The sequence below is a fragment of the Eulemur rufifrons genome, chromosome 7 (assembly GCF_041146395.1).
Source record: "Eulemur rufifrons isolate Redbay chromosome 7, OSU_ERuf_1, whole genome shotgun sequence".
Taxonomy (NCBI): Eukaryota; Metazoa; Chordata; class Mammalia; order Primates; family Lemuridae; genus Eulemur; species Eulemur rufifrons.
Genome location: NC_090989.1, coordinates 266,984,811 through 267,009,683, shown reverse-complemented (window position 1 = coordinate 267,009,683; position 24,873 = coordinate 266,984,811). Strand labels below are relative to the sequence as shown.

The 24,873-nt window shown below is 46.8% G+C and overlaps 1 protein-coding gene across 1 annotated transcript; it reads right to left on the bottom strand.

Annotated features, from left to right (window-relative positions):
• Window positions 1–916: 916 nt before the first annotated feature.
• SLC31A2 (solute carrier family 31 member 2) lies at window positions 917–9,639 on the bottom strand. Its single transcript, XM_069474566.1, has 4 exons — window positions 9,568–9,639; window positions 6,692–6,758; window positions 3,607–3,793; window positions 917–2,586 (listed from the first exon to the last, which is right to left on the bottom strand). Exons 1-4 carry the CDS (start codon window positions 9,571–9,573, stop codon window positions 2,418–2,420), a joined length of 429 nt encoding a protein of 142 aa, XP_069330667.1. The 5' UTR covers window positions 9,574–9,639; the 3' UTR covers window positions 917–2,417.
• Window positions 9,640–24,873: the final 15,234 nt, after the last annotated feature.

Here is a 24,873-nt window from a genome sequence, read left to right as displayed (position 1 = left end):
AAGTATTTAGAACACTGCAGAACACTGACAATAAACAACCACATAGGTGGTGTTTGTTAAACTAAAAAAAAAAAAATTTAAGTAGGGGAATTATCATCATTTGTGACTAGGCTCTGAAGAATGTGGAAATGAGGGCAATGGATTGCCTACTAGGTCTAACCCTATGATCCCTATCTCTAAAGTACAGATTCTTAAAAAAAATTTTAAGCCCCCTATACTATAAAAGCCACAAGTGTATTATACTTCAAGAGACTGTATCAGACTGAAGAGATTGCCAGTCATCCCTGGAGAGGACATCTCAGCAGTGCCCCAGGGAAAGCAGCCTTAGGAAGTTCCATCAGCAAGACTACACTGGACTTTAGGAATCTCGTATCTATTAAGACACTGGGCAGCTTTCTAATTCCCTGCAAACATGGGGAAATGCATTGATCCATCCTAAAGGTGTCATACACTCTACTTCCTATGACAATTATTTCTTATTGTAAATTAAAAAGTGGTTATTATATTTTTGCTTCTGCCCTCAGGGAGAGAAGGTACTAATTAATAATCATGCCAACACAGGTATTTACAGGCCGTGTGACAGTTACTTATAGCAGGCATCCAATTAACGCTTGTTCCATGAACAAAAGGATGACTGTTGCCTAACTTGGCATTCTGAAGTGTCTACCTGTGGGCACAGTGTTTCAGGGCTGGGTTTCCCTGAGCACAGTTGTCTTCGTAGCAGATGGACAGACTCCATCCTCGGACAGCCCTATATAAAGAGCACTACCAGCTCCATTCACTCCACTCAGCTCCTGTAGGTGTTACACATGCTCATGTGCTTCCTGCTGGAATGAGGAGAAACAGAAGAACAGTCACAACTGTTTAAAAATATATATTTATTAAAATGTATGTTTTTAATTCCCAAAGTTTACAATCATCTTTTCATCTGGCCTGTGAGGTCCTTGAGCATAGCTATTACGGTATCAGCAGTGATTTTCTCTCCCTGGGTCTCTGTTTCCTTTTTTGTAAAGTGAAGAGGTTCAAATATCCAGAGCGTCCCGTCTAACTCTAAAAACATAGTGGCTTTGGTTGGACTGCTTATTGCGTCTTCAGTCAGTACCCCACCGTGGCTTAATGAGTATTTTAAGTGAATGAATCATGTTTCCCCACCAGATGGTTATGAGTGAACAGTAATAAATAGCATTGAGTATTTTTAAATGCAGTTTTCTCTCCTGCATAAAAGAAGGATCAGGATAAGAGAGAGCATTAAGATCATGAAGAGCTTCCCAGACACCCAAGGCCATGAGATGATCTTCCTCCTGCAGGCAGTGCCGTCTGCTGGGAGAAGCTCAGTCTATCCAGAGGATAAGCCAGGAGCCTGGATAACAGTCCTGCGTCTCTGCCTTCAATCAGCCGTCACTTATTCTTCCCTTAATAAGGGGAAACGGTCTCAGAAGATCCTGCCATGCATCATGAATAAAACAATCATTTCATTAAAAATTTTGTTTGTATGAATGTGCAAAATTGCCAACCAGGAGTTCAAAGGGAAAAATTTTTTTAAAACTTAGTTCGTTAATATGATCCATAGAAGAGACTATCTTCATGTATTCCAAAGGCAGAAAGGTGAGAAAAAGGAGCTAGCTTGGTCTCTGTCCCCCAAAGACAGAAAAGGTCAGGAAGTCCAATGGAAGGTGCTCCTGTAGATAAGGCACAAAGCAGGAGACTGAGGGCATCTAGGGTCCATGCCCTTCATCGCTCAGAATCCATCTCCCTGTCTTGAAGATCTTTGGAAATTCTTAAGTTTTAAGTCACAGAGATGTGTTGTCATGGGCTTAGCAACCCTATCCCCCAGTTCTGTTCTCTCCATTCTCCCTTTGGTCACAGCAGCCTTACGGCACAAGACCGGGCCCGGGCCTTATGCAGGCTGGTTGAGGAGGGAGGTTGCTGCAATGGCCTCTGAACTCCAGGAGGCAAGTGCTGGCTTCAGTTCAAAGTTTCCAGAGGTTGGGAATAAGGTGGAGGAATAGATCTCAGAAGAAGCAGCAGCTGGAAGCTGGGCACGGTGGCTCACACCTATAATCCTAGCACTCTGGGAGGCAGAGGTGGGAGGGTCACTTGGGGTCAAGAGTTCAAGACCAACCTGAGCAGGAGTGAGACCCCGTCTCTAGTAAAATAAATACAAAAATTAGCTGGGCATGGTGTGTGCACCTGTAGTCCCAGCTACTCAGGAGGCTGAGGCAGGAGGATCACTTGAGCCCAGGAGTTTGAAGTTGCCGTGAGCTATGATGATGCCAGTGTACTCTAGCCCGGGTGACAGAGGGAGACTTTGTCTCAAAAAAAAAAAAAAAAAAGAAAGAAAGAAAAAGCAGCTGGAAGTAGTTTCTGGAAGTGGCCTCAGCTTGCTCTAGCCTCAGTGTCTGCACATCCCTTGCCAGCTAAACCATGCGGAGAAGCGGGTATGCTAGGTAGTAGCCCACAGCAGAGCCCAGGACCACACCAAGGAAAATCCAGGTGTTGTAGGACATTACAGCCAGCATTATGAAGTAGCCAATGACCACTTGGATGACATGGATTAGAGACTGGCCAAAGTGACACAAATACCACCTAGATAAAAAGAAGAATCAAGTTAATGCTGGTAATGAGCTGAAGCGGGGAGTTGGTATCAGGAGTAGAAAGCCACTGAGTTACAGGACCAGCTTATTTATCACATTATAACTCGTATGCTTAACCCAGGAGAGCTTTCTTTTTAAAGAGACATATCTCCACCACGTTTAGTTCTGAGCTTCCTAGCATCCTAGGCCAAAGAGAAAATGATGGGATATGTAATCTATCCTGTCTGATAAGGGATAAGAGGAAATTGTCATCAGTAAGGCAGGTTCCCCCCACCCTGAATCTACTGTGGGAGGCAGTATGACGATGGGAGGAGCATAGACTTTGGTGGCAAATCAATTCCTACTCCTAGGCCACTTATTAAATGGGGCCTAGCACAAATGTCTTAACCTCTCTGGACTTAAATTTCCTTATTAGTGAAACAGGAATAAGAATAATTCCCTTGCAGGGGGGTTGTGAAGATTTGGGACACCCATGTGGGGTGGCTGGTGATGCGGCAGGCAGGCTCATTAAGCACGAGTGAGGCTAGGCTGGAGAGAGGGCAGAACGGGGACCCTAAACATCTGCCTGATCAGAGTGGGAAGGGAGGAGAGCAGAGGGGAGGGTGCCTCCCTCCTCCCACCAAGCAGGATACATCGCTAACAGCAGTTTTTATCACTTGCTTCAGGACAGCTGCAGATTCTCTCTGACCTAAGAAACCTGGTGAGATTTGGGGGAGGCTAGGTGGCCACCCCTGATGCTAGACAGAGGCCAGCACCAGGGTTCTAAAGATCACAGTTCCCTAAAGAAAGCCTCTTAGCCTCGCAAGCAGCTGGTCAGAGAGAGGTTTTGCCTGGGCATCCGGAGACCTGAGCTCCGGTTCACTTGACTAAAGGTAACCGCTTTGGTGAGTCCTGGTCCTTCCCTGGGCCTCAATTTCTTTTCTGTGAAGTGGGGCTAATGCTCTCTGGACCCAGACTACCTCTCAGGGTGCATGTGAGTACTCTGCCCACTCCCCGCACCCAGTGCTTGTACCTGTGGTGGGTTCTGCTGACGGGAGGATCTGAGGCTGCAGAATCCCAGTCTGTCTCTGCGATGACCTGCTGGCTGATGGAGGTGGGCAGGCTCACCAGCACCTGGTGGAGCAGCTTGGCTTTGCCAACCTTGATGCCTTCGTACAACACAGCGAGGAGCAGGACCACCAACACCGAGAGGGCTATGCCTGTCAAAGGAGGCTGGGTTGCAGAGACCTGGCCAGGCCAGCACTGCTTCACTCCCATCACCGCCGCCCCCCCCCCCACAACCGAGACTGGCCCAGCTGGCAGAAGAGCACCTCCACTCATTCCGTGGAGTGACCTCTCTTGCATCTTCTTCCCCACCTTCACTGAGCTCAGAACTTCTTCAGTCTCTTCCCCCCTCCAGACCTTTCTGGGTAGGGTTGGCCTACTGGAATGTGGCTTTGAGATCAGGAAGATAAAGCCACTTGGAAAAGCCAGGGGCTGAGGGTGAAGAAACCATATACTATCGCCCCAGTCACTCCCCCAGCCAGCTGCACACATCTCTGTCATGACTTCTTGTCAAGGGATGAGTACAGCAAGGTCCTAGTTACATGTAGGGACACAAAGTCTGGAAAGAAGGATATATAGCACATAGTCATCTCAGCAAAGTATGATACAGGTGGTTTTATTTTCTTCTTGCCTAATTTTCTAAAGTTTCTTTTGTGAGTGTGTATTACTTTTATAATAGGGGGGAAAAACCAGTAAGTTATTTTTACAGAAAACATTAAGTGCTTACTAGAGCTGCTGTGTAAAATTAACTACCAATTGCTGCTTCTATTTCACAAATGGAGGGATAATAAATGGTCCAGCTAAAGTATTTTATTGGGCTCTGTGACATAATATATATTTGGTCTCTGCCCTGGTTTCCTGGCACTCAGCTCCTAGAACCCTTGAAAACTCTGAAATGGTGTCTTTGGATGCCAATGAGATGACTGGTGGCTGGGGCACCTGGATGGCCTCCGGATGGCCTCTGGATCAGATGGCCTCTGAATCGGGGCTGGTTGCCAGGGAAGCCAACCTTGTGCTTAGAGGGTTGGAACTTTCAGCCCCACCCCCAACCTCTGGGAGGTGAGAGGGACTGAAGATTGAGTTGATCACCAGTGGCTAAAAATGTAGTCAGTCATGCCAGTGTATGAAGCCTCCATATAAACCCAGAGAGCTTGTAGGTTGCTGAACACATGGAGGGACCTGGAGGGTGGCGAGCCCAGAAAGGGCATGGAAGCTCCACACCCTTCCCCATGACTTGCCGTAGGCATCTCTCCCATCTGGCTCTTCATTTGTATTCTTATAATACATGGGTATATGTAAATAAAGTGTTTCCCTGAGTTTTGTGAGGTATTCGAGCAAATAATCAAACCCAAGGAGGGGGTCATGGCAACCTCGACTGATAGCTGGTTGGTCAGAAGTACAGGAGACAAACTGGGACTTGCTATCGGTGTCTGAAGTGGGGGCAGTCTTGCGGGACTGTGCCCTCAACCTGTGGGGTCTGCACTAACTCCAGTTAGTGTTATATTTGAATTGAATTGTAGGACACCCAGCTGGTATCAGAGAATTGGTCGGTGTGGGGGAAACCTACACATCTGATCACAGAAGCGTGTTGAGCATAAGAAAAGGAGAAACAGTAAGTTGGTTTTTTTCCTTCATAGGCTCCCAGGAGGAAATCATCCGCAAAAGATGCAGGTTTTTAAAATACAGATTTATAGATAATTGCATGCACATGGTAAAAATTCAAACAGTGCAAAAAGGTATACAATGAAAAGTAAGTCATCTTTCCACCCCAGATCCCAGTTCTCCCCAGATCAACCTCTGTTAACTCAATGTACATAAAAGCCCCTATTTGTCTAAATGACAGCACCCTCTCTGTGCACACTCTTCTGCATCTGACTTCATCATCCCTTCTCCTTAGCTCACACAGGTCTACCTTATTTCCCCCAGAGGCTTCATAGGATCGGAGATAGATTATATTTTCCAAAGACAGCCCCACTCCACATGCTCACTCCTGCCATCAAGTGGTAGGGTCCATGTTCCCTCTCCTTTAGCCTAGGAAGACCTCTGCGACTTAACCAATAAAGGTGGAAGGAATGCTTCCAAAGTTGGGTCTTGAAAATCCCATGCATTTCTGCATTGTGCTCTTGGGACACTCGCTCTTATGATCTAGCCACCTGCTACGAGGAAACCCAGGCCAGAGGAGACACCACATGTAGATGTTCAGCCAGCAACCCCAGCTGAGGTCCTAGCTAACAACCAGCATCTACCACTAACCATGAGAGTGAGAACTTTTCAAGTTGACTATGGTTCCAGCCGCCATCTGACTATACCTACAGGAGAGACCTTGAGTCAGGACCACTTAGCTGAGCCCCGGCAACTCACAGAACCTCTGATAGAGTGAACGATAAAATGACCGTTGTTGTTTTAAGCCACTATTTACTCAGCAATGGATAACCAGAAGTGGTAACCCATTGTAGGGATGACCAGAGTTTATTTGATCCCCACCTGCAATGATGGACATTTGGGTTATTTCCAGTCTGTTTTTTAAGATGCATTTATTTAAGTTGAAAAATAATTCCATCGTGAATTAGCGCCACACTCTGCCTTTTCAGGTCAAAAGAATACTCTTCCCTTTCAAATTGGTGTCTCATCTGCAGCAGCTGCTGTGGGCTTCTGAGCTGGTACAGGACAGTGAACCCTGGATGAGGGAGGTGCCAGGTGGCACCAGGAGGCCTTGATCTAGTTCTGTCTCCAATGCTTACCCACTGTGTGACCCTGCACGAATCTCTTCCCTCTTTGGGCTTCAGTTCTTTCCCCTATAATAAAGGGAAAACTTGCCTCCCTGCCTCTCTCTCTCTTGGCCTTTGTGAGAATCAGTAAGATAAAGGAACCATTTGCAATCTGAAGGGTAGTGGTTGCAAATGGAATTAGAAATGCAAAGTTTCCACTCAACATTTATCCTAGGACAGTCAGGTTCACTTAAGTGCCCACAGAGAATAAAGAGAACCCAGGTTCTCCACTGCCTGGTGCTACAAGGCTTTCCAAGCTGCAAGTTTGAGCATCCCAGTTCCTACCTGCAGGACTGTGGACACTCCAGAAATCAAACAGAAGCACCACCTTGTCTGAGAAAATGAAATGCATCTGAAAGAGAAGGAAACCTGCATCACAGGGGGCTTAGGGCAGCGGAAGTCGTGGTCATTAATGGTCTCCACCAACCTCCTCTGGAAGCCCCAAAAAATTAGGTCACTGGACTTCAGTGCTGGAAGGGCCACCAGAGGTGATCAGGGCTAACTGAGGCCATATGGAGCAGGGACTGGCCCAAGCAGGTCAGCAGCAGAGCTGTAACTGGGCTGGCTCTGCTCCATGTGGAAGTGAAGGTCAGGGAGCGCCCATCCTCACTGGGCCAACCAGACTCGGCATGGGACAGTGCCCTGACTACGTGGGGACGTCCCTTCTGTGCCCTCCAAGCCCGATTGCCTCTTCTTACCCCAGGGCCCCAGCCACTCTGCTCCAGTGCTGAGACAGGCTCCCCCAAAGGGAACAATGTGGTTAGAGCCTGGACTTCTCTTTGTCCTGGAAAATCCAAGGAGATCCCGCCGAGTTTATCCTGGAGGGGCCCAGGGACAGCCATCTTCAATCCACATCCACATCCCTCCACTCATTCACTACACCTTTGCTGAGCCGGGTTCTGGGCCCAGGATTATGGAGAAAGGGTAATGTCTCTGGCCTTGATGAGTTCACAGCCTTACAGGAAAGACTGCAGGTAGAAGCAGTGGCCATGCAGTGCCTGTCTGACGCCTTACAATGCACAAAAAGCACCGTGGGTGTTTCCAGGGCAGATGTCTGTGAGGCCACGCTTTGAGAAATCATCTGAACCATGATGCTCTCCTGCCAGCCAGGAGGGACTGGTCACGCAAATTATGTTAGAGCCTCAACATGGAAATTTAGGCACTTAAAAATCATGTTGAAAAATTTAAAAATAAAAGTAGCTTTTTATCTCCCTAATATGAAAGTGGTACTTGGTCAATGGAAAAAGCTAAAACAGTACCAAAAAGAAAGTAAAAAAATCATGGAGTCCTACTACCCAGAGATATCTCCTGTTAGGATTCCAAAAAGAATATTTGTCGACATGGCAAAATGTTCAGAAAAGACTGAGAGACAAAAACAGATAGATATGAATAATCCTGTGAAGCTCCACCTACCCTGGAGTTGCACTCATTCACCTGCAGCGGAAGCTCTGGCACCCTCTCTGCCAGGGCAGAGAGTTGCACCCATTACCCGTTCCCTGAGTCCACCTGGTAAAGCAGCTGACATGAATGGAATGTCCTGTGGGTAATTAATCAGCAAGGGAGGCTCCATAACTGGTTTCCTTCTATCATCCTTGGGCTGGGCCAGCTATGTCAGGGTGCCCAAGCAGCCCGGACACCTTTTGCTGTAGACCTGAACACCCACAGGATAGTAAAATGAATTAAACCAACAGTTCCTTTTGTTGTGCTAGGGATGTGCAGCCCCTGGAGATACAGAGATGAATGGGACAAGTCCCTGGCCCTGTGAGGGAGCTACCCTCTACGAGGGGAGACAGAGGAGCGAACAGGTAATTACAACAGGTGTAGGTCAGAAAGAGAAAAGCACAGAACAGGTCCCCTGGGGGGGGGGGTGCTGGGAACCAAGCCACCTGAGAGACACCTGACCTGGCCAGGGGCCAGATGGCTAGGACAGTTCTGAAGCCAGAGGAGCAGGAAGCAGCCGGGGAAGACGGACTGAGCAATGTGCTCAGAGCTGGAAGTGCCCACAGACACCATCTGGTTCCACCTCATAGGGAGTTCGACAACCTGGAGGGGCAAAGGCGCTCCTAGTCCCTCAGACTTCCCTACTCTGGCCTTTTTGCTAGAGGAAAAGATTCAAATCAGCACACTCAGACCTGAGGAAGGATTTAAGGGACTTTGTGGTCAGATATGCAATTAAAGGGCTTTGTGGTCAGATAGTCGAAGGACAGGCCCGCCCCAATCTTGTTTTCCCACTCGGGATGGATCTCCGCCTCTAGCAGTTTAACGTATCTGTGCTTGACTCAGGGTGCGGTGGGGCGGGGCCCTGGGCAAGGAGGCAGCAATCCCAGGGACTTGTTTGCTTCTTTATCTTCTCATTGGGAGTTACTTACACTTGGAGAAAATCTCCCTCATTTATCAACCAGAGTTGAGAAGGAGATTAAGGTACCGGTGCCAGGCTGACTGGCTTCGGAACTTTTTCAAAGCTTCCCATCTATTTCCCCTTTTAGAGGACGGGCAGGAGGTGGGGGTGGGCATCTGACTAAGTGGCCTTTCTACGCTTCCTATATCTTAAATTCTGTGACGGTCTTCATGGGGATGAAGAAAACGATATGACTTCTTGAGAGACAAGAGTCTTGCAAGGTGTGATTCTCTCCAGCCCAGGTGAAAACACCCAGAAAAACAGCTTGCCCGAGAGCTATTTTCCGACTCAAAGTGCAGGGAGGATGAAAAGTGGCTGGGTGTGTTTTATTCCCCAAAGAATGAGACTTCTAGCCAAGGGCAGGGCCTGGGCAAGGGGTGTGTACTCAAACTGGGGCTTTCCTCTTCGTGGAAGCCTCCCTGGAATCTCCCCAAGTCCCTGCTCCCCGCCCCCGGGCGCCGGCCAGAGCTCAGGGCTGGGGACCCCAGACTCGGCTGTCTTCACCCACCGCGCCCCCACTCTCATGCCGCGCCACGACAGGTGCTCGGGAACTGCTCGGCGAGCTGCACTGGCTCCCAGCAGGAGGGACAAACAAAAAGGAAACCCCAAAGCCACTGCAAGCTCCACCGGCAGCCACACACCCCCTCACCAGCGCTGGGCCAGCCGCGGCGAGGTTCTCCAGGTGCCCCGGGAGGTTGCTCCAGGGGACCCCTCTCCCGTCGCCCACCCGCGACCCCTCCTCCCCGTGGCGACCGGGATTTACCGCCATGGTGAGTGCGCGGGGCGAGCGCAGGGACGCCTCCGCCTGCTCGGGTCTCCTCGCGCCGAGTGCCTCCCGCCGCCGCCGCGATCGCGACCCGGGCCGCGCGGATCACATGGCCGGGCAGGCGGCGCGCGGGCGCCTGGGAGTTGTGGTCCCCACGCGCGCCCCACCCCGGCGGCCTCGGGCGCGCACCCCGGCCGGGACCCACGCGCCCAGCCAGGTCCCCGCCGGCCGCGGCGCCGCGTCTGCCAGGTCGCAAGCAAACGGGGACGCTTGCTGCGTCCGTCTCGTCCCTTACTGTTTTGCGCTTGACTTCGTCTTGGCAATCACAACAATGTTTATTGCTCCTTGTAATAAACCACGCCGAGCTTAACACAGGTTGAGCTGAAAATTGAAAAGTCCATCCTATGGACATAATAGCAACAAATTTGGAGGAAATTAAATCAAATATGCCCCAGACTTTTAATGTAGTCATTAAAAGATAATTACATTTTCTTTCTCAAAAATCTTTTCCAATCTGATAAGCGAAGAGCAATTTACTGTTGTAACTTTAATTTGTTTTTCTCTGATTGCAAGGGTAGTAAACTGTTTTCTTATTGGTATTTCCATTTTCATGTATTGCCAATTCCTTTCATTGATCCAGTTTTTTGGGGGGGACTATTTTGGAGGGAGGGTGAGGGACTTTTAACAGTTTTTAATTATTTAGTAACCCTTTGCCAATCATCCTATAAGTAAAGGGGCTCCTCAGAGAAACCCTACTAGGAACAGTGTTAGGAGACACCTTGAGCCTGGAGCTGACCTCAGTTCAAATTCAGAGCCATTGGCTTTGGGACCTTAGGCAAATAGCTTTTCATTTCTGAGCCTCGGTTTCCTGGTCAGTAAAATAAAAATAACAATAGAACCTATGTCATAGGGGTATTGTAAGGAAGGAGTCAGTGAAAACATACGTGTTAAATTCTCAGCATAAAACCTGGCAGTGGGAGCTTGCTCAATAAATGGTAGCCATTGTCATCATTAATGGCAAAGATTTCCTTCCTACGAAAGGAAGCTGTCTGCAAAAGGTCAAGCCAACTCCTCAAGCTCACAGGGCTTCTGAGAGCCTCCATCTGAAAACTAACGGGGGTTAGCGAGCAGTCACAGATTGGGGCAGCCTCAGGGAGAGAACAGGGGCACAGCCACCATGGTGAGTCGAGGTCAGGAGGGAGGGCTGCGGTCCTGGATGTGCCAGGTGGTTGGGAAGCAGTGGGAGAAAGGGTAAGCATGTCCTTGAAGCATCTGGCTTCCAAGAGCTGGGGAGGGGTTTGGGGATTAGGGTGTGCTTTTTCTCCTCTCTGGGCCTTAACCGGAAAGCAGGAGTAAGAAGATTTGACCTCTGCACAAGCTGGGGCTCCTGTGCAACACAGCCTTATTCATTTGACTGTTTTTGTTGGCTTTGTCACAATCTGATGACCTTCACACTTAGCTCTAACTTCCTCATGGGTGTTGTGGTTGCAACATTCAGCCCTAAAGGGACTTTAAGTGCCCATTTCTTTCTGAGCCACCGGAGAGCCCCCTCCTCCAGCCCCTAGGCAGAGAACTTGGTGCAGACCCCAGGATCCTAGCTCATAAAATCACACCACAGCTACCCTAGCCTCGGTCCATGGCAAGAGATTCTTTCCAGATTCTGCATTTTGACAGCCCGTGGACTCCCCTCCTCTCATGGAACAACAGAGAGTCTGTCATTGACTTTCCAGCACATACCCAGAGCCCCTGGGACAGAATCCCTAGTCAAGAAAGATGGTGTTGGTCTTGGGTTGTCACAGAAATCATTGAGGGGCCCTTTAACCCTGGGTGCTGAGCTTGTAGTCAGTTGGTGGAGGGGAAATCCGACCAGTCATTTCTCCGTCTGAAGTTCAATAGAGGAACTTGAACTCTTACAGAAAAACCACATGCACAAAATGTTATTCCTATAGAATATCAGGCCTTTCTGTGGCTGTGTGAGCCCAAAGATGCCACTGCCCCTCTCCGGGCCTCAGTTTCCCCATCTGTACAGTGAGAGGTGGAATGGATGACCTGTAACTGCCCCTTCACATGCTGCTGATCTGCAGTTATAAGTGAGCTTGAAGGTGGAGTCCAACACTTTCTGGCCAGGACTTTTGCATGTTTTCCATGCAGCTCCATTCAGCCAGCCTCCCGTGTCCTCCTACATGTTACCATGTTATTTTATATTTATGCTATGAGTACCATTATGCATCTGATGTGTGTGGAATGGGGAGAGTGTGCACATCCAAGGTTGGCCAGAGTGTTGGGACAGTGTGGTGTTTGTGTGTGTGCTGGGCCGTGATTAGTGGACTTTGTGCTGCTAAGGCGGAAGAAAGCAGGAGCCAGGCCACCAACAACCTGAAGGCCAGGTTAAAAGTCAGGAATTTATTCTCAAACAAGGAGGAACCACCAAAGGGGTTTTTTTGGAGACTGAGTCTCGCTCTGTTGCCCGGACTAGAGTGCCATGGCGTCAGCCTAGCTGACAGCAACCTCAAACTCCTGGGCTTAAGCAATCCTTCTGCCTCAGCCTCCCCAGTAGCTGGGACTACAGGCATGTGCCACCATGCCCGGCTAATTTTTTCTATATATTTTTAATTGTCCAGGTAATTTCTTTCTATTTTTAGTAGAAACGCGGTCTCGCTCTTGCTCAGGCTGGTCTTGAACTCCTGACCTCAAGCTGTCCTCCCGCCTCGGCCTCCCAGAGTGCTAGGATTACAGGTGTGAGCCACCGCGCCCAGCCCAAAGGGTTTTTAATATGTTTTTCTCCCTGCATTTTTTTCCTTTTCTTTCCCAAGTGTCACTCTCCTAGAGAGGCCACCCTGACCTCCCAATTTAACACTGCAATCTTCCTTGTGTCCCTGGTCCCACTTACTCTGCTTTATTTTTCCCCATAGTACGTATCACCTTGTAGCATACTAGTTATTAACAATACACTTATTCATTATTCCTTTCTCTCCCTTCAAATGGCAGCTCACCGAGAACAGGGATTTCTGTGTTTTTGTTCAGGAATGCATCCTTAGTCTCTAAAACAGTGCATGTCACATAGTAGATTGTCATGAATATTGGTTGAATGAATGACTGAAGCCAAGTAGACAGCTGTTCCGTGCTTCGTTGCTTCAGAGGGCGGAAGTGGCAGAAACAGAAGCAGCCTCTGCCACATGATGGTTTTGTTTCCCATGAACGTTGTGGCCAGTTTGGAGTGGTTTGGGGGAAAGAGAAAATAAATTACGAAGAAGCAGGAGGAAGAGCAGCTTCTCCCCGGCCCCCGCCCTGCTGCCCCCACCTGAAATATCTGAACCTAGAGGAGGAAGCAAGACCTGAGGGTCTTAGAGCAATGGGCCTGGGCCAGCTTTGGGCAGGGTCACCGGGGAGGCCCCGGAAGGAATGGGGCAGGGTGAGGCTCAGCAGACAGGACAGAGTATGCCATGTCCTATGCCTGGTGTGGGGAATGAGCAGCAGAAACACCCAGAGGCCTTGCGGCCTGGGACAAAGGTAGCAAACCCAAGCATAGCCCTGCCTCGTGAGCTCAGACCAGGGGGAGAGAAACAACCAATCATACAAATAAACAAACAATCCATTTAGAAGGGGCTGAGAAAAGGGGAGAGGACTTCTTCAGAAGCCCCAGCCTTGTGTTGTGAGGTCTTAGGAAAACTTATGCAGAAGCGAGGCAGGTGGGGGACAAGATCCTGGCAGGTATCCTGTCCTCTGCCCTCTCCCTTGTCACTTCCTGGGCCTTGAATGTCTTTCACTGCTCACCGAAGGCAGTTAGATGGGCCTGATTCCTCTTATGTCAACATCCAGCTGGGTCTACATTGACAATTCCCCTGTAACCACTTTCCTTCCATTTGCAAAGGCTTTTGCTGTCTCCCTGGATCCTCGCAGCAATGGCTGGACCAGAAGGAGGTGACCAACCTAGAGAGGGAGTGGGACTTACTCAAGATCTACCATGAATCAGTGGCAGCTCCAGGCCACCCAACTTGTCCCAGCCCAGCACTGTGGCCAACTCCAGAGGGCTGTGAGCAGCTTTGGCAGCCTCAGACTCGCGTGGCTCAGACTAGCCTCAGACTAGGATGCAAGAGGAGCCCCCAACTACAGTGAGAAAAGGGTCAGCCTCTGGCCTTGGAGAGGACTGGACATTTTGGCCAAATGTTTCTTAGACACTTCTTGGAATAACCCCAGACAGGACCTTGAGCCCCCATGCTTCACCTGTGTGGTGGTTTTAAAACTACAAATTCTTTGACATTCCTTCTATCTTTGGGTTTCTGTTCTCTCTAGGCCAACCTCAGTGATGAACTTACGACCAATAAATATGGCAAAAGTGATGCTACACAGCATCTGAAGCTAGGACATAAAAGGCAATGCAGCTGTGCAAGACGGAAAGAGTTCTGGAGACTGGTTGCACAACAATGTGAATATACTTATCACTACTAAATGGTACACTTACCATGGCTCATTTCCTTTTGCTGGAAAAAGAAAAAAAAAACCTGTACACTTAAAAAGGGTTACGATGAAAAATTTTATGTTATGCGTATTTTATCACAATTTTAAAAAATCAGACACCATTCATACAGTGGAATATTATTCCCACATAAAAAGGAATGAAGTACAGATACATGCTACAACATGGATGAATCTGGAAAACACACGTTAAGTGAAAGAAGTCAGTAACAAAAGGCATGTTATAATATATGATTGCATGTATATAAAATATGTAGATTAGGTAAATCTGCAGAGGCAGGAAGTAGACCATTGGTTGCCAGGGGCTGGAGGAATGCAGAAATGGGGGTGACTAGTAATGGATATGAGGGGAGGAAGTTTGAGTGATGAAAATGTTCTGAAATTAGATAGTGGTAATGGTTGCACTATACTAAGATCGTACACTTTAAAAGGGGGAGTTTTAGAGTAATAAATTTTATCTCAATAAAGTTATTTTTTTAAAAAGGCAATGTAGTTTTCACCTTGTACGTTAGGTCTTTCACTTTCAGAACTCTGAGCTTCCAAGTATAAAACCTCTGAATTCTCTGAGGCCACCATGTTGTGACGAAGCCCAAGCCACATGGAGAGGCTGCAGGGAGGCGCTGCAGTTGAGAGCCTGATGGGTCTCCCAGCTTTCTGCCAGCATCAACTGCTATCCCTGTGAGTGGTGCCATCTTGGACGTCCAGCCAGGTCGAGCCTTCAGAAGATGCAGCCTCAGCTGACATCTTAGTGAAATGACATGAGAGACTCCAAGCAGGAACTGTCCAGATAAGTCTTTCCCAAATTCCCATGCCACGATATCTTGAGCAAAAGAGAATGGTTGTTTTAAACTCAATTTGGAGGTAATCTGTTGATCATTAATAGAGAACCAGAACACTTATAATCCAGGAGATTTCTTCTTCATCCTTTGAGTTCATTTAGTGGAGGTAAGATGAGGACAGGGGTGGGGAGTGTCTAACATTCCTTTTTCTGAAGTTCTTTTTTTAGTTGACCATTTGTTTATTTATTAATGTATCCTGCCTCCACACAAAGGCTTTGAGGCAGCTCGCAGAGAGACAGTCAAGAGAGGAAAACAAAATACGAAATAAATGAGGAAAAGATTCACAATGATCAGAGAAGAAAAGCAATGAAATTACTCAGAAAAGTCCACAGGGATAGTCACCTTAGCATGAAGCACACAGTGGGTGCCCACGAACTGGCAGCTGCAACAGGATTCTGATGTCAGGGTCCCAGGGAGGACTCAGAGTGGCATCAGGGAACATGCATGGAGGAGACACATACGGTCAATCATTCATATCTTCAAACCTGGAGACTCTGCCCCTGTCAGAGACCTGGAGTGTTGGTTCTGGCCCTGCTCTTCCTAAGAATGAAGGTCAGAGCCTGAGTCCCTCGCTGCATGGGACATCCTTCTGCACTGGCTCTGCCACCACCAGGATCTTGATGACTTTCTTTTATCCTGAACATAACCGTGCCATCCTGTGGCTGAGCACTCAGAGGGCAGCTCCTCAGGGTTCCTATTGCATGTTTCCTAGTTCTCAGGGAGCCAGGACTATGCCGGTGCTCCTTTTCCCTGCTGCACACCCCAGCTTCCAGGAGAGAGCCCCAAGGAATGCAGGGTGCACCTAAGTGCTTCTGTTCCTGGAAGTCGACTCCCCATCCATCCTCCTCTGGTGGTTCCGAAGCCTGCTGGAATACGGGAGAACATGGGCCAGCCTGCCTGCCTTGGTGGATGGGGTGGGGGCAAAATATTAGCTTCTTATGGCTGCTGTAAACAATTATCTTAAATTGGTGGCTTAAAACAACATGTATTTATTGTCTCATGATTTGGAGGTCAGAGGTTTGAAATCAGTTTCACTGGGATGAAATCAATGCATCAGCAGGACTACTCCTTCCAGAGGTCCAGAGGCTCTAGGGGAGAGTTTATTTTCTTGTCCTTGTCCTTTCCAGCTTCTGGAGCTGTATTCCTTGCACTCCTTGGCTTGGGGCGGGGGGGCTTTCTTCCATCTTCCAAGCCATCTGCAGTGCAGCATCTTCAAATTTCACACTGTCTTCTGATACGGCTTGGATATTTGACCCTTCCAAATCTCATGTTCAAATTTGATTGCCAGCATCGGAGGTGGGGCCTGGTGGGAGATGTTTGAGTCATGAGGGTGGATCCCTCATGAAAGGGTTGGTGCCCTCCTTGTGATAATGAGTGAGTTCTTGCTTTATTAGTTCACAAAGAGCTGGTTTAAAAGAGCCTGCCATCACCTCCTCCCACTCTTACGCCTTCCCTTGCCACGAGACACACCTGCTCCCCTGCTCCTTCCACCTTGATTGAAGCCATCACCAGAAGCAGGTGCTGGTGCGATGCCTCGCATACAGCCTGCAGAGCCATGAACCAAACAAACCTCTTTTCTTTATAAATTACCCACTCTCAGGTATTTATAGCAACACAAAGGGACTAATACACCTTCTCTCTTCTGTATCCAATCTCCTTCTACCTCCTTCTTTAAGGATCCTTGTGGCTACACCTGGGGCCCACCCCAGTAATCCAGGATTCTCTCAAGATCCTTAATTTAATCACATGTGCAAAGTCTCTTTTGCTGGATGAGATAGCATTCACAGGTTCCAGGAAATAGGACCTGGATATTTTTTAGGGCCACTAGTCAGCCTATCATAGGTAGCATCAACATTTATAACTTTCCTCCTGTCTGCAAGGGCCTTCAGCCAAACCAGAGCAGACAGCAGAACCATAGACAGCTGAGAAGGGAAAGAATGGTTTGATTTAGCTTCCCTGGGAAGGTTAGTTCTGTGTGGATCTTTTCGTTGTTGAAGCCAGAGCTGAGGAAGGTGACACCCCTGAGAATTCACAGGCACAGGCTCCTTCCACACCTGCTGTGAGGTTGTCCCCTCCAGCTGCCAAGACTCCCAGGCCCTGCACACTTGTCTCCTGCAGGAAAACCGAGTGGCTGTGAAGTGTTCCCACCAAAGCTGCACCGCGCTCTAGAGGCCAGCCCCTCAGACTGCCCCCCATTTGCAGGTAAGCAGGTCTGAAAAACAGAGTTATCCATATCCCACCCAGCCGATGACAGCAGATTCACAAATGCTTTTTTAAAAAACTTGTGGCAAAATACACGTAACATAAAATGTACCATCTTAACCAGTTTAAGTGTACGATTTAGTATTGTTAATTATATTATATTCATATTGTGCAACCAATCTCCAGAACTCTTTTCATCTTGCAAAACTGAAACTTTATAGCCATTAAACAACTCTCTATTCCTTCCTCCCTCAGCCCCTGGCAACCACCATTCTACTTTCTGTCTCTATGAGTTTGATGACTCTAGATAACCTCATACGTGGAATCACAGAGTATTGCTGCCTTATTTCACTTAGCATAATGTCCTTAAAGTTCATCCATGTTGTAGCAGGTATGAGAATTTCCTTTCTTTTTAAGGCTGAATAATATTCCATTTGCCAACCCAAAATAAGTGACTGAGACAAAGATCTCAATCAACAGGGGTTTATTAAACCAAAGTTGAGGACACATTGGGAAAAACATAAACCACAGACAGTTCTGTGGCTGTTTTTCCAAAGGCAAATTTGGAAGCTTCAGTATTTAAAGGGGAGTAGGGCATATACAGAAAGGGGAAAAAAAGGCAGGAAAGGAGTAATGAGACAAACTGGTTACATGCTTGTGAGACCTAGGAAAATCTTCATTTTACATAAGATAAGGTGAGTGTTAAAAGAAAAAAGGGAGTGAAGGAAGCATCAGTTATGTAGATGTTCCTGGGGGGAGTGGAAGAATGTTGATCTTGTCTTATCTCTGCTCTCACCTGTGAAGATGAACACTTGGATTGCTTCCACCTTTTGGCTATTGTGAATAGTGCTGCAATGAACATGGGTATAGAAACAAAGTTTTTTTAAAAAAAATTTCAGAATATTACAGGCGTACAAATGTTTTGGTTACATGGATTGCTTTTGTACTGCTTGAGTCAAAGTTGTAAGTGTGCCCATCACCCAGATAGTGTGCATTGCATCCATTACACAAATGCTTTTTTACAGTGACTGCTTGTCGAGAACCTTGGCCCTGCACTGCCAGAAAAGAAGATATGGATGAATGGATCCCCTCTCTCTGTCCAGGGTCCCTGCTGCATTCAGAGTCTTGAATGTGGCCCAGAAAATCTCAACGTGATGCTGACTGTACACTATTTCCTAATCTAAGGGAAAGATCTGGCAAAGCAGGTTACAGCTTGTGTATGGAAATTCTCCTCTGCAGTAGGTTTTTCTCTGTTGGTAAGAAAGAAACAAACTAGAAAACTTAAAACAGGTCAGACAGGAGCATCTTGTGATATCCACTTGTCTACCATGCACAGTTTGGCTCCTGATGTATCATAAATGAAATGATCATTTGGTACTGGGGGAAGGACCCTGCTGGAAAATGTCCTTATTCACCCTGTCTCTTGAAGTGTGATAAAATATTCAACTGACCAGATGAAATGGCTGACATTTGAGTGTTTTTAACCTGCAAATATGGCAATTTCGTATGGTTCAACCAATATGTGAGGCAACTGTAGGAAGACCCCCCTTCCTATGCCTGAGTCTCAGGAGGAAGGAAGCCTATGCTACACAAACCACCTGGCTCTGACACAATCACAGTGGGGGACACAGGTAGGGAGAAGCTGGTTCTGCTCTGATAATAAAAGGTGTTTTTCTGAGTGTGTGTGAGCATGTGGGTCTAGAGTGTGGTACTTCAAACGAAGGGGGAGAGGAGAAATGGGTGGATGCTCCGGCCATGAGAAAGCCCTTGGGAAGCAAATCTGGGGCATGGATGCTGCAGGGTTAATGGACAAGCCACAACCTTAGTCCCTTATTTGGCAAAACCCAGGGCTGGCACTGCTTCCAGCCAGAGCCAGGATTGGTTATGATGTGTCTGTCTAGACCTGAGGCCAGTCTGTCTGGGTTCTTACTCTCATATCAGCTCTTGAATAGTCTGCTCCCATTTCTTCATGCTCTGAGACACCCTTCTTTACAGACTATTTCCATCTGTAGGCCTCTGTCTGCTTTCCAGAGGGGAAGATGGGGCTGTCAGCTTCCAGAAAGCAGCCTAGAGTTGCTTCTGTATAAATAAGTTGAGTGCAAGGTCTAGGTAAAGAGATCACCTAACCTGCCTCTCCAGGAACTGAGAGAGAGCTGTTCCAGAGAGCCACAGCCAGAGCTCTAAAGAATTCAAAAGAGCAAGAAGATTACATAGCCCTTTACTTCAGAGGGATAAACTGTAGTGGATGTCCCCTTGGACTGAGACTCAAGAGGCCTGACTCCAGACTGTGCTATTACCCTGAAAACTTTGGAAAATCAGTTTCCTGTTATGGGCCTCTGTAGGAATAAATATAATCTGTAGCACAGGATCTCTAAATTTCCTTCTTTGTCCAAGTCATTAGCACATAATATTGTAATGATCTGTCAACTTCGTTGTCTCTGCTACTGTAACATAGAATTTCCTTCTCGATTTCCAGGGCCTGCTTGAATTTCTGACATATATTAAGGACAACAATAAAAATAATAGTATCTAACAGTTATTGTGCATTTGCTGCATGCCTAATTCTATGGCTACCCACTTCATGTGGATTATTTTTTCTAATTGCCACAATAACTGATGATGTAGGTACCATGATGATCCCCATCTTTTTAGAGAGACCAAGTAGCTTGCTGTAGGGTGTACAGCTGGTGAAGGAAAGACCTCAAGAACTCTGATTCTGGAGGACCCCTCTTAGACTAAGTGAAAGAGCCTTCCTTAGGAGACATATCAAGGTGCTCAAGATATGAGGATTAAATGTTGGTTGAGTGCAAAAAAAAGCTGTTTCCTGAATTTGTGTGCTGCCTGTCTCTGCCTGTGAATACCATTTCAAGGCTATTTCCCTCACCCTCAGTCAGGACACTGCACTGTCTTGTGGATACTTTTTGAGAACATTTGTGGGTGCTTTTTCCTCATTCTTACCTTAGTAATCCTTAACTTCCTATATGCCATTGTGAGCTCTTCCAGGATGAGCCTGTGTCTTATTTATTTCTATATTCCCAATCCACTACCTTTACATGCTTCCAGGCACATGTTAGGTGCTCAATCAACACAAGCTTACAAGGTTGACCGAATAGATAGATAGATAGCTATACACACACACACACACACACACACACCACTGACCTATGGAACCATACACAGAACAAAGTGTGTGATAAGTGGGGTTATGGGGAAAACACATTTTCTTTAAGTGACTCTTACTCTTCCCTCAACTTGGACTTTAAAAATGAGATATAATTTAATGAGGTTTAATTAGTTACTCATTGAGTTATAATGCACACTTTGGTGAGTTTTAACAAATGTAAACATCTATAAAACTGTCATCCCAAACAAGATATTAACTTCTCCGCCACCCTAGAAAGTTACCTTGTACCCTTTTCTAGTCAATTCTTCCCATCACCCCTCCTGCCTTCTACAATCATTGTTCTGATTTTGTCACTATAGTCTAGTTTTGTCTGTTTTAGAACATCATCTAAGTAGAATAGAATCATACACTAATGTACTCTTTTGTGTCTGGCTTCTTTTGGTAAACCAAATGTGTCTGAGATTTATCAATGTTGCTGTGTGTAGTTCATTCTTTTTTATTGCTGAGTAGTGTTTCACTGTGTGGATACATTTTTCCTGTTAACATGTATTTGGATTGTTTCCAGCAACAATGAGCTCTCATTTTGTGGACATATGCTTTCATTCTTACTGAGTGAATTTCATCTGGGAGTGGAATTGCTGTGTCAGCCATTTTCCTTGACATCCAGAGGTCCTTTATAATTGTTAGAAATATTACTTTACTAAAAAATGTGATTACTTAAAATTGCAAGTCATCATCAGAGTGCCTGGGGATTTCCTGGAGCACAAATGCTTTGTGATCCTTTAATTATGTTGAATGCCTCCATCCCAGCACGCCACGCAGTATATTCAGGGATCTGTTATAGTTCCATGATAGCTCAGAGTAAGCACAGAAAAAGAGAGAACAAAGAAAGAACACGACCTTTACAAAGAACTGTATAAAGTATCTAAGAGCATTTATGGCTTAAACAGAGCAATGGTCAGTGCAGTCCTTTGGAGTAAAGATTTGGACAGGACTAAATAGGGAATCAAAGACCACAGTTTGGGTCTTCAGCTAAGGCATGTCTTAGCTGTGTGACCTTATATAAAATTGTACAACCAACTCTGCATCTCAGTTTCAAGCTTGTAAAATGGAGATGTAAATCTTGTGAAATGATGACGGACATTCTCTGCCCCCTGCACAGGGATTCTGTGAGGATGAGCTAAGATAAAGTCTGCTAACTCTCTCTCTTGCTGAACTGTAAACTGCTGTGCAGTGTGAGATAGCACCATGTGGAGAGAGGCAGGAACACACACAGAGCCTGTTTTGTACTCTAATGACTGGCACCTGTTGCCACAAGCACTCAGCTGCCCTTCTTTCAGGGGACTTTGGGCAAGGTCAGACACACAGTGACAATAGCTCTTTGTGAGCTGCCAGCTGGGCCTGGATGTCCCTATCCATTGCGTTCATCTTTGCAACAGGGGAATGTCAAGCTCTCTGTTCTTCTAAATCTGTAGGAGAATCTTTCCCAATACCACAACTACCTTCTCACCTTCCAAACAATGGGGTTTTGGTTCTTTCAGCCCTGACTAATCTATATTTACCCAACCCATTCTCAGTGCACCACTGCAGATGACAAAAGGTTGAATATTTTATGAAAAGTCTGTTTGGGGTAGTTCTAGCCAAAGACATCATGGATAAATCTTAAACGGATATAAAAGATTACTGCAGGCAGCATCATGTAACAGCTGTTATTTATTGAGAACTTACCTTTAAGTGCTAAGTGCCCACAACTATCCTACCCTATAGGTTGGGTACCATTATCATCCTCAGCTTACAAATGAGGAAACTGAGGCACAGTTTTATGGGAAGAACTCAGGACAGGGAGTCTTGGAACTTCAGGGTTCCACCATTGTCACTTGCAAGGCCTCAGTTTCCTTATCGGTAAAATGACAGTGGGGATTATCTTCCTTTAATCTCTGACATTTTTTCCAGCATTAACATCCTGTGGATCTTTGTCTGATTCTGAGTGAGTCAAGTAGCCTTTCTAAAACTCTTTCCTCGTCTATTAAATGGGGAGAATCGTTACCACCTGTCTGATCTTTCCCATAGTGCTCCTGTGACAGTGCCCTGTGAAGAGGGAATTGTGCTGAGGGGCTGAGTGTGTGTCTCTCAGGCCCCTGAGCCCCTAGGAAATGAAGAGTACCTGTGATAAGCAGAAATCGGGCACTGCCTTACAGCTTCCCCCATCTGAGGGGAACATGGGATGTTTGGACATGAGGAAGCCTTGGGGATCACCTTGTTGAATACTCTCTATCTGGTAGAAGAGACAACTGGTGCCAACAAGGGCAGTGCTTTCCCCATAGACACTTAGACGACAAAGGGAGAGCTGGAGCTGCAGTTCTGGCTCCCTGATTCCGGGCATTCTGGTCTTTCGGGAACACTTCTAAGCTTCTTACCTTCCAGACACTGACCCAGTGTGAGATCTGATTCTCTGACAGGACACCACAGTAGGGGCAATACCCTGGCTCTGAACTTTCAGAAGGCTAAGTGGGGGGGGCACTCCCCATTCTTTCCCATTTTAGGAACCCACTGAACACCTGGTAAGCTATGTGAAAGAAAGCACAGTGTGAGTCCCACATCTGCACTGTGACCCTTCTTTGAGCTTCTTGGATTTGGTGGGAGTCCCTATTCAAGTTGGGTTCTCTCCTAGGAGGCAGCCTATTTCCTCAAGTGTGATTCTCCAAATGTGGCTCTGTAGGTGAGCCCAGGTCAGTGGTACAGCAGAGGGAGGAGGAGCGCTGGCCAGGGATCTAGGAACTAGGTTTGCCAAGAACCCAGCAGCACTGGTGGCAGAGCTGATTCACCACCAGAAGGCTTCCACCTGCCCCTGGCAGTTTCTCCATTGCATCTAGTCCCACATGAGTGCCATGAGTCAAGGCCAGTGGAGGGCATTTGAGGAGTGGGGAGGGTAAAGGAAGAGATATTCAAAGACCTGACTTTTGTCTAGACTGTCAACTTTGGTAATCTGAGCTGAACATTGCTGGGAGATGAACCAGAAAGTGAGAGTCAGAGCAGGATGTTGGCACTGTTTAGACTGGCTTGGCTAGAATAATAAAGAATCATAATCCCGGCTTCTGAGATGCTTTAGAGATCATACATTCCTTTTCTGGATTTTTTAAAACCCAGATCCATGGACTTATGGTGTCAAGTAGCCACAGAAATTATATGTAAAACATTACGTGTATGTATGCAGGGGAATTTCTGTAGAGAGAATCTATAGATTTTTATCAGATTCACAAAAAAGGAAATAGTAACAACTCCTGAATTAGAGGAATTCTCTAAGCAAAAAAGAGAAATGATGTCAGAGTGTTTTATTAATAGAAAGATCACTTTGACACTAGTTCATGGAAGAATGAAGATCTATCAGTTTCATTATTGGAAAAATGGGCTTCATGACAAGGCAGTGTCTAAATATTTAAGATTTGACAACTGTTTAGTAAAGGAATACATTTTGCTTCCTTCCTTCCTTCCTCCCTCCCTCCCTCCCTCCCTCTCTGCCTCCCTCCCTCCCTCTCTGCCTCCCTCCCTCATTCCCTTTCCCTCTCTCCCTCCCACCCTCTTTCTTTCTTTCTTTCTTTCTTTCTTTCTTTCTTTCTCTCTTTCTTTCATTCTTTCTCTCATATGTTGCCCAGCTGGTCTTGAACTCCTGGGCTCAAGCGATCCTCCCACTTCAGCCTCTCTTGGGTGGGATTACAGGCATGTGTCACAGCACTGGCTTAGGAACATAGGTTTTTATGCATCATTTCAGTGACCCTCCCAAAGATGACAGTCCAGAGAAGCTAAACAGCTTGTCCAGGTCACACAGCTTCTAGTGATCAGTTTCCAGATCTCCTGACACCTGTTTAGTGCTCTTTCAACTTCAACACTGAGATCCAGGCTCTCTCTCCTCCCCTGGGCTGTAGCTGGTCCTCTTTTTCTGGATTGTGAAGCTGAATCAACAATTATTTCACATCAAGAGATACCAAGACGTGACTACTGCAGCCAGAGTCTTCTGTTGAGGAGTCTGTCATGCTCTTGAGTTAAAGGAGACACTGGGCCATGGCCTAAAGTGCCCGGCATGACTGTGGCAGCTTTCTATTGAGCAGTTCTCTCACATGCACATGGAGAGGGGCTGCATGTGGCCCTGAGATGGAGGTGTCCTCATATGTGAGCTCTGGGGTGGGTATCTGGAAAGGGAGAGGGGAGAAGGCCTGGAGAGCCTACGTCCTACATCCTCTCTCAGCTCACACAGCTACTGGTGCTGCCTGGAAACAGCACAGGTTTCCCAACTCCCAGGCCACAGAACTTCCCCTCCTACCAAACCACACTACTGGAACATCTTCCCCAAACTACTTGAGCAATCCTGACAGTTGGAAGCTTAACCCCTGCTCTTAACTTCCACACAAGCCCCTCTACTTTCAATGTCATTTGAGGAATGTGTGAATGATCTGTGAGATGGAACAATATCTCCAACAGAGAGAAAAAAGTCAAAATAAGATTATGATTTAAGCTGAACCCATTGAGTTTTATGAGTAAAAGTGTCTTTCATTTCTAAAACAGTATTTTAGAGTAGACAGGCTATACTTACATACTTAAAAAATATCCACGGAGTGGAGTGTGCCCATGTGCTGAGCACAGTGCTACGTGATTAGAATTTGGCAG

Bases quoted from the DNA above. Each gene is read 5' to 3' on its own strand.
- SLC31A2 (XM_069474566.1), bottom strand. The intron at 3,794-6,691 runs GTAGGAACTGGG...CTCCTTTGACAG, and splicing joins GAGTGTCCACAGTCCTGCAG to GCATAGCCCTCTCGGTGTTG. The intron at 2,587-3,606 runs GTACAAGCACTG...CTTTTTATCTAG, and splicing joins GTCAGCAGAACCCACCACAG to GTGGTATTTGTGTCACTTTG.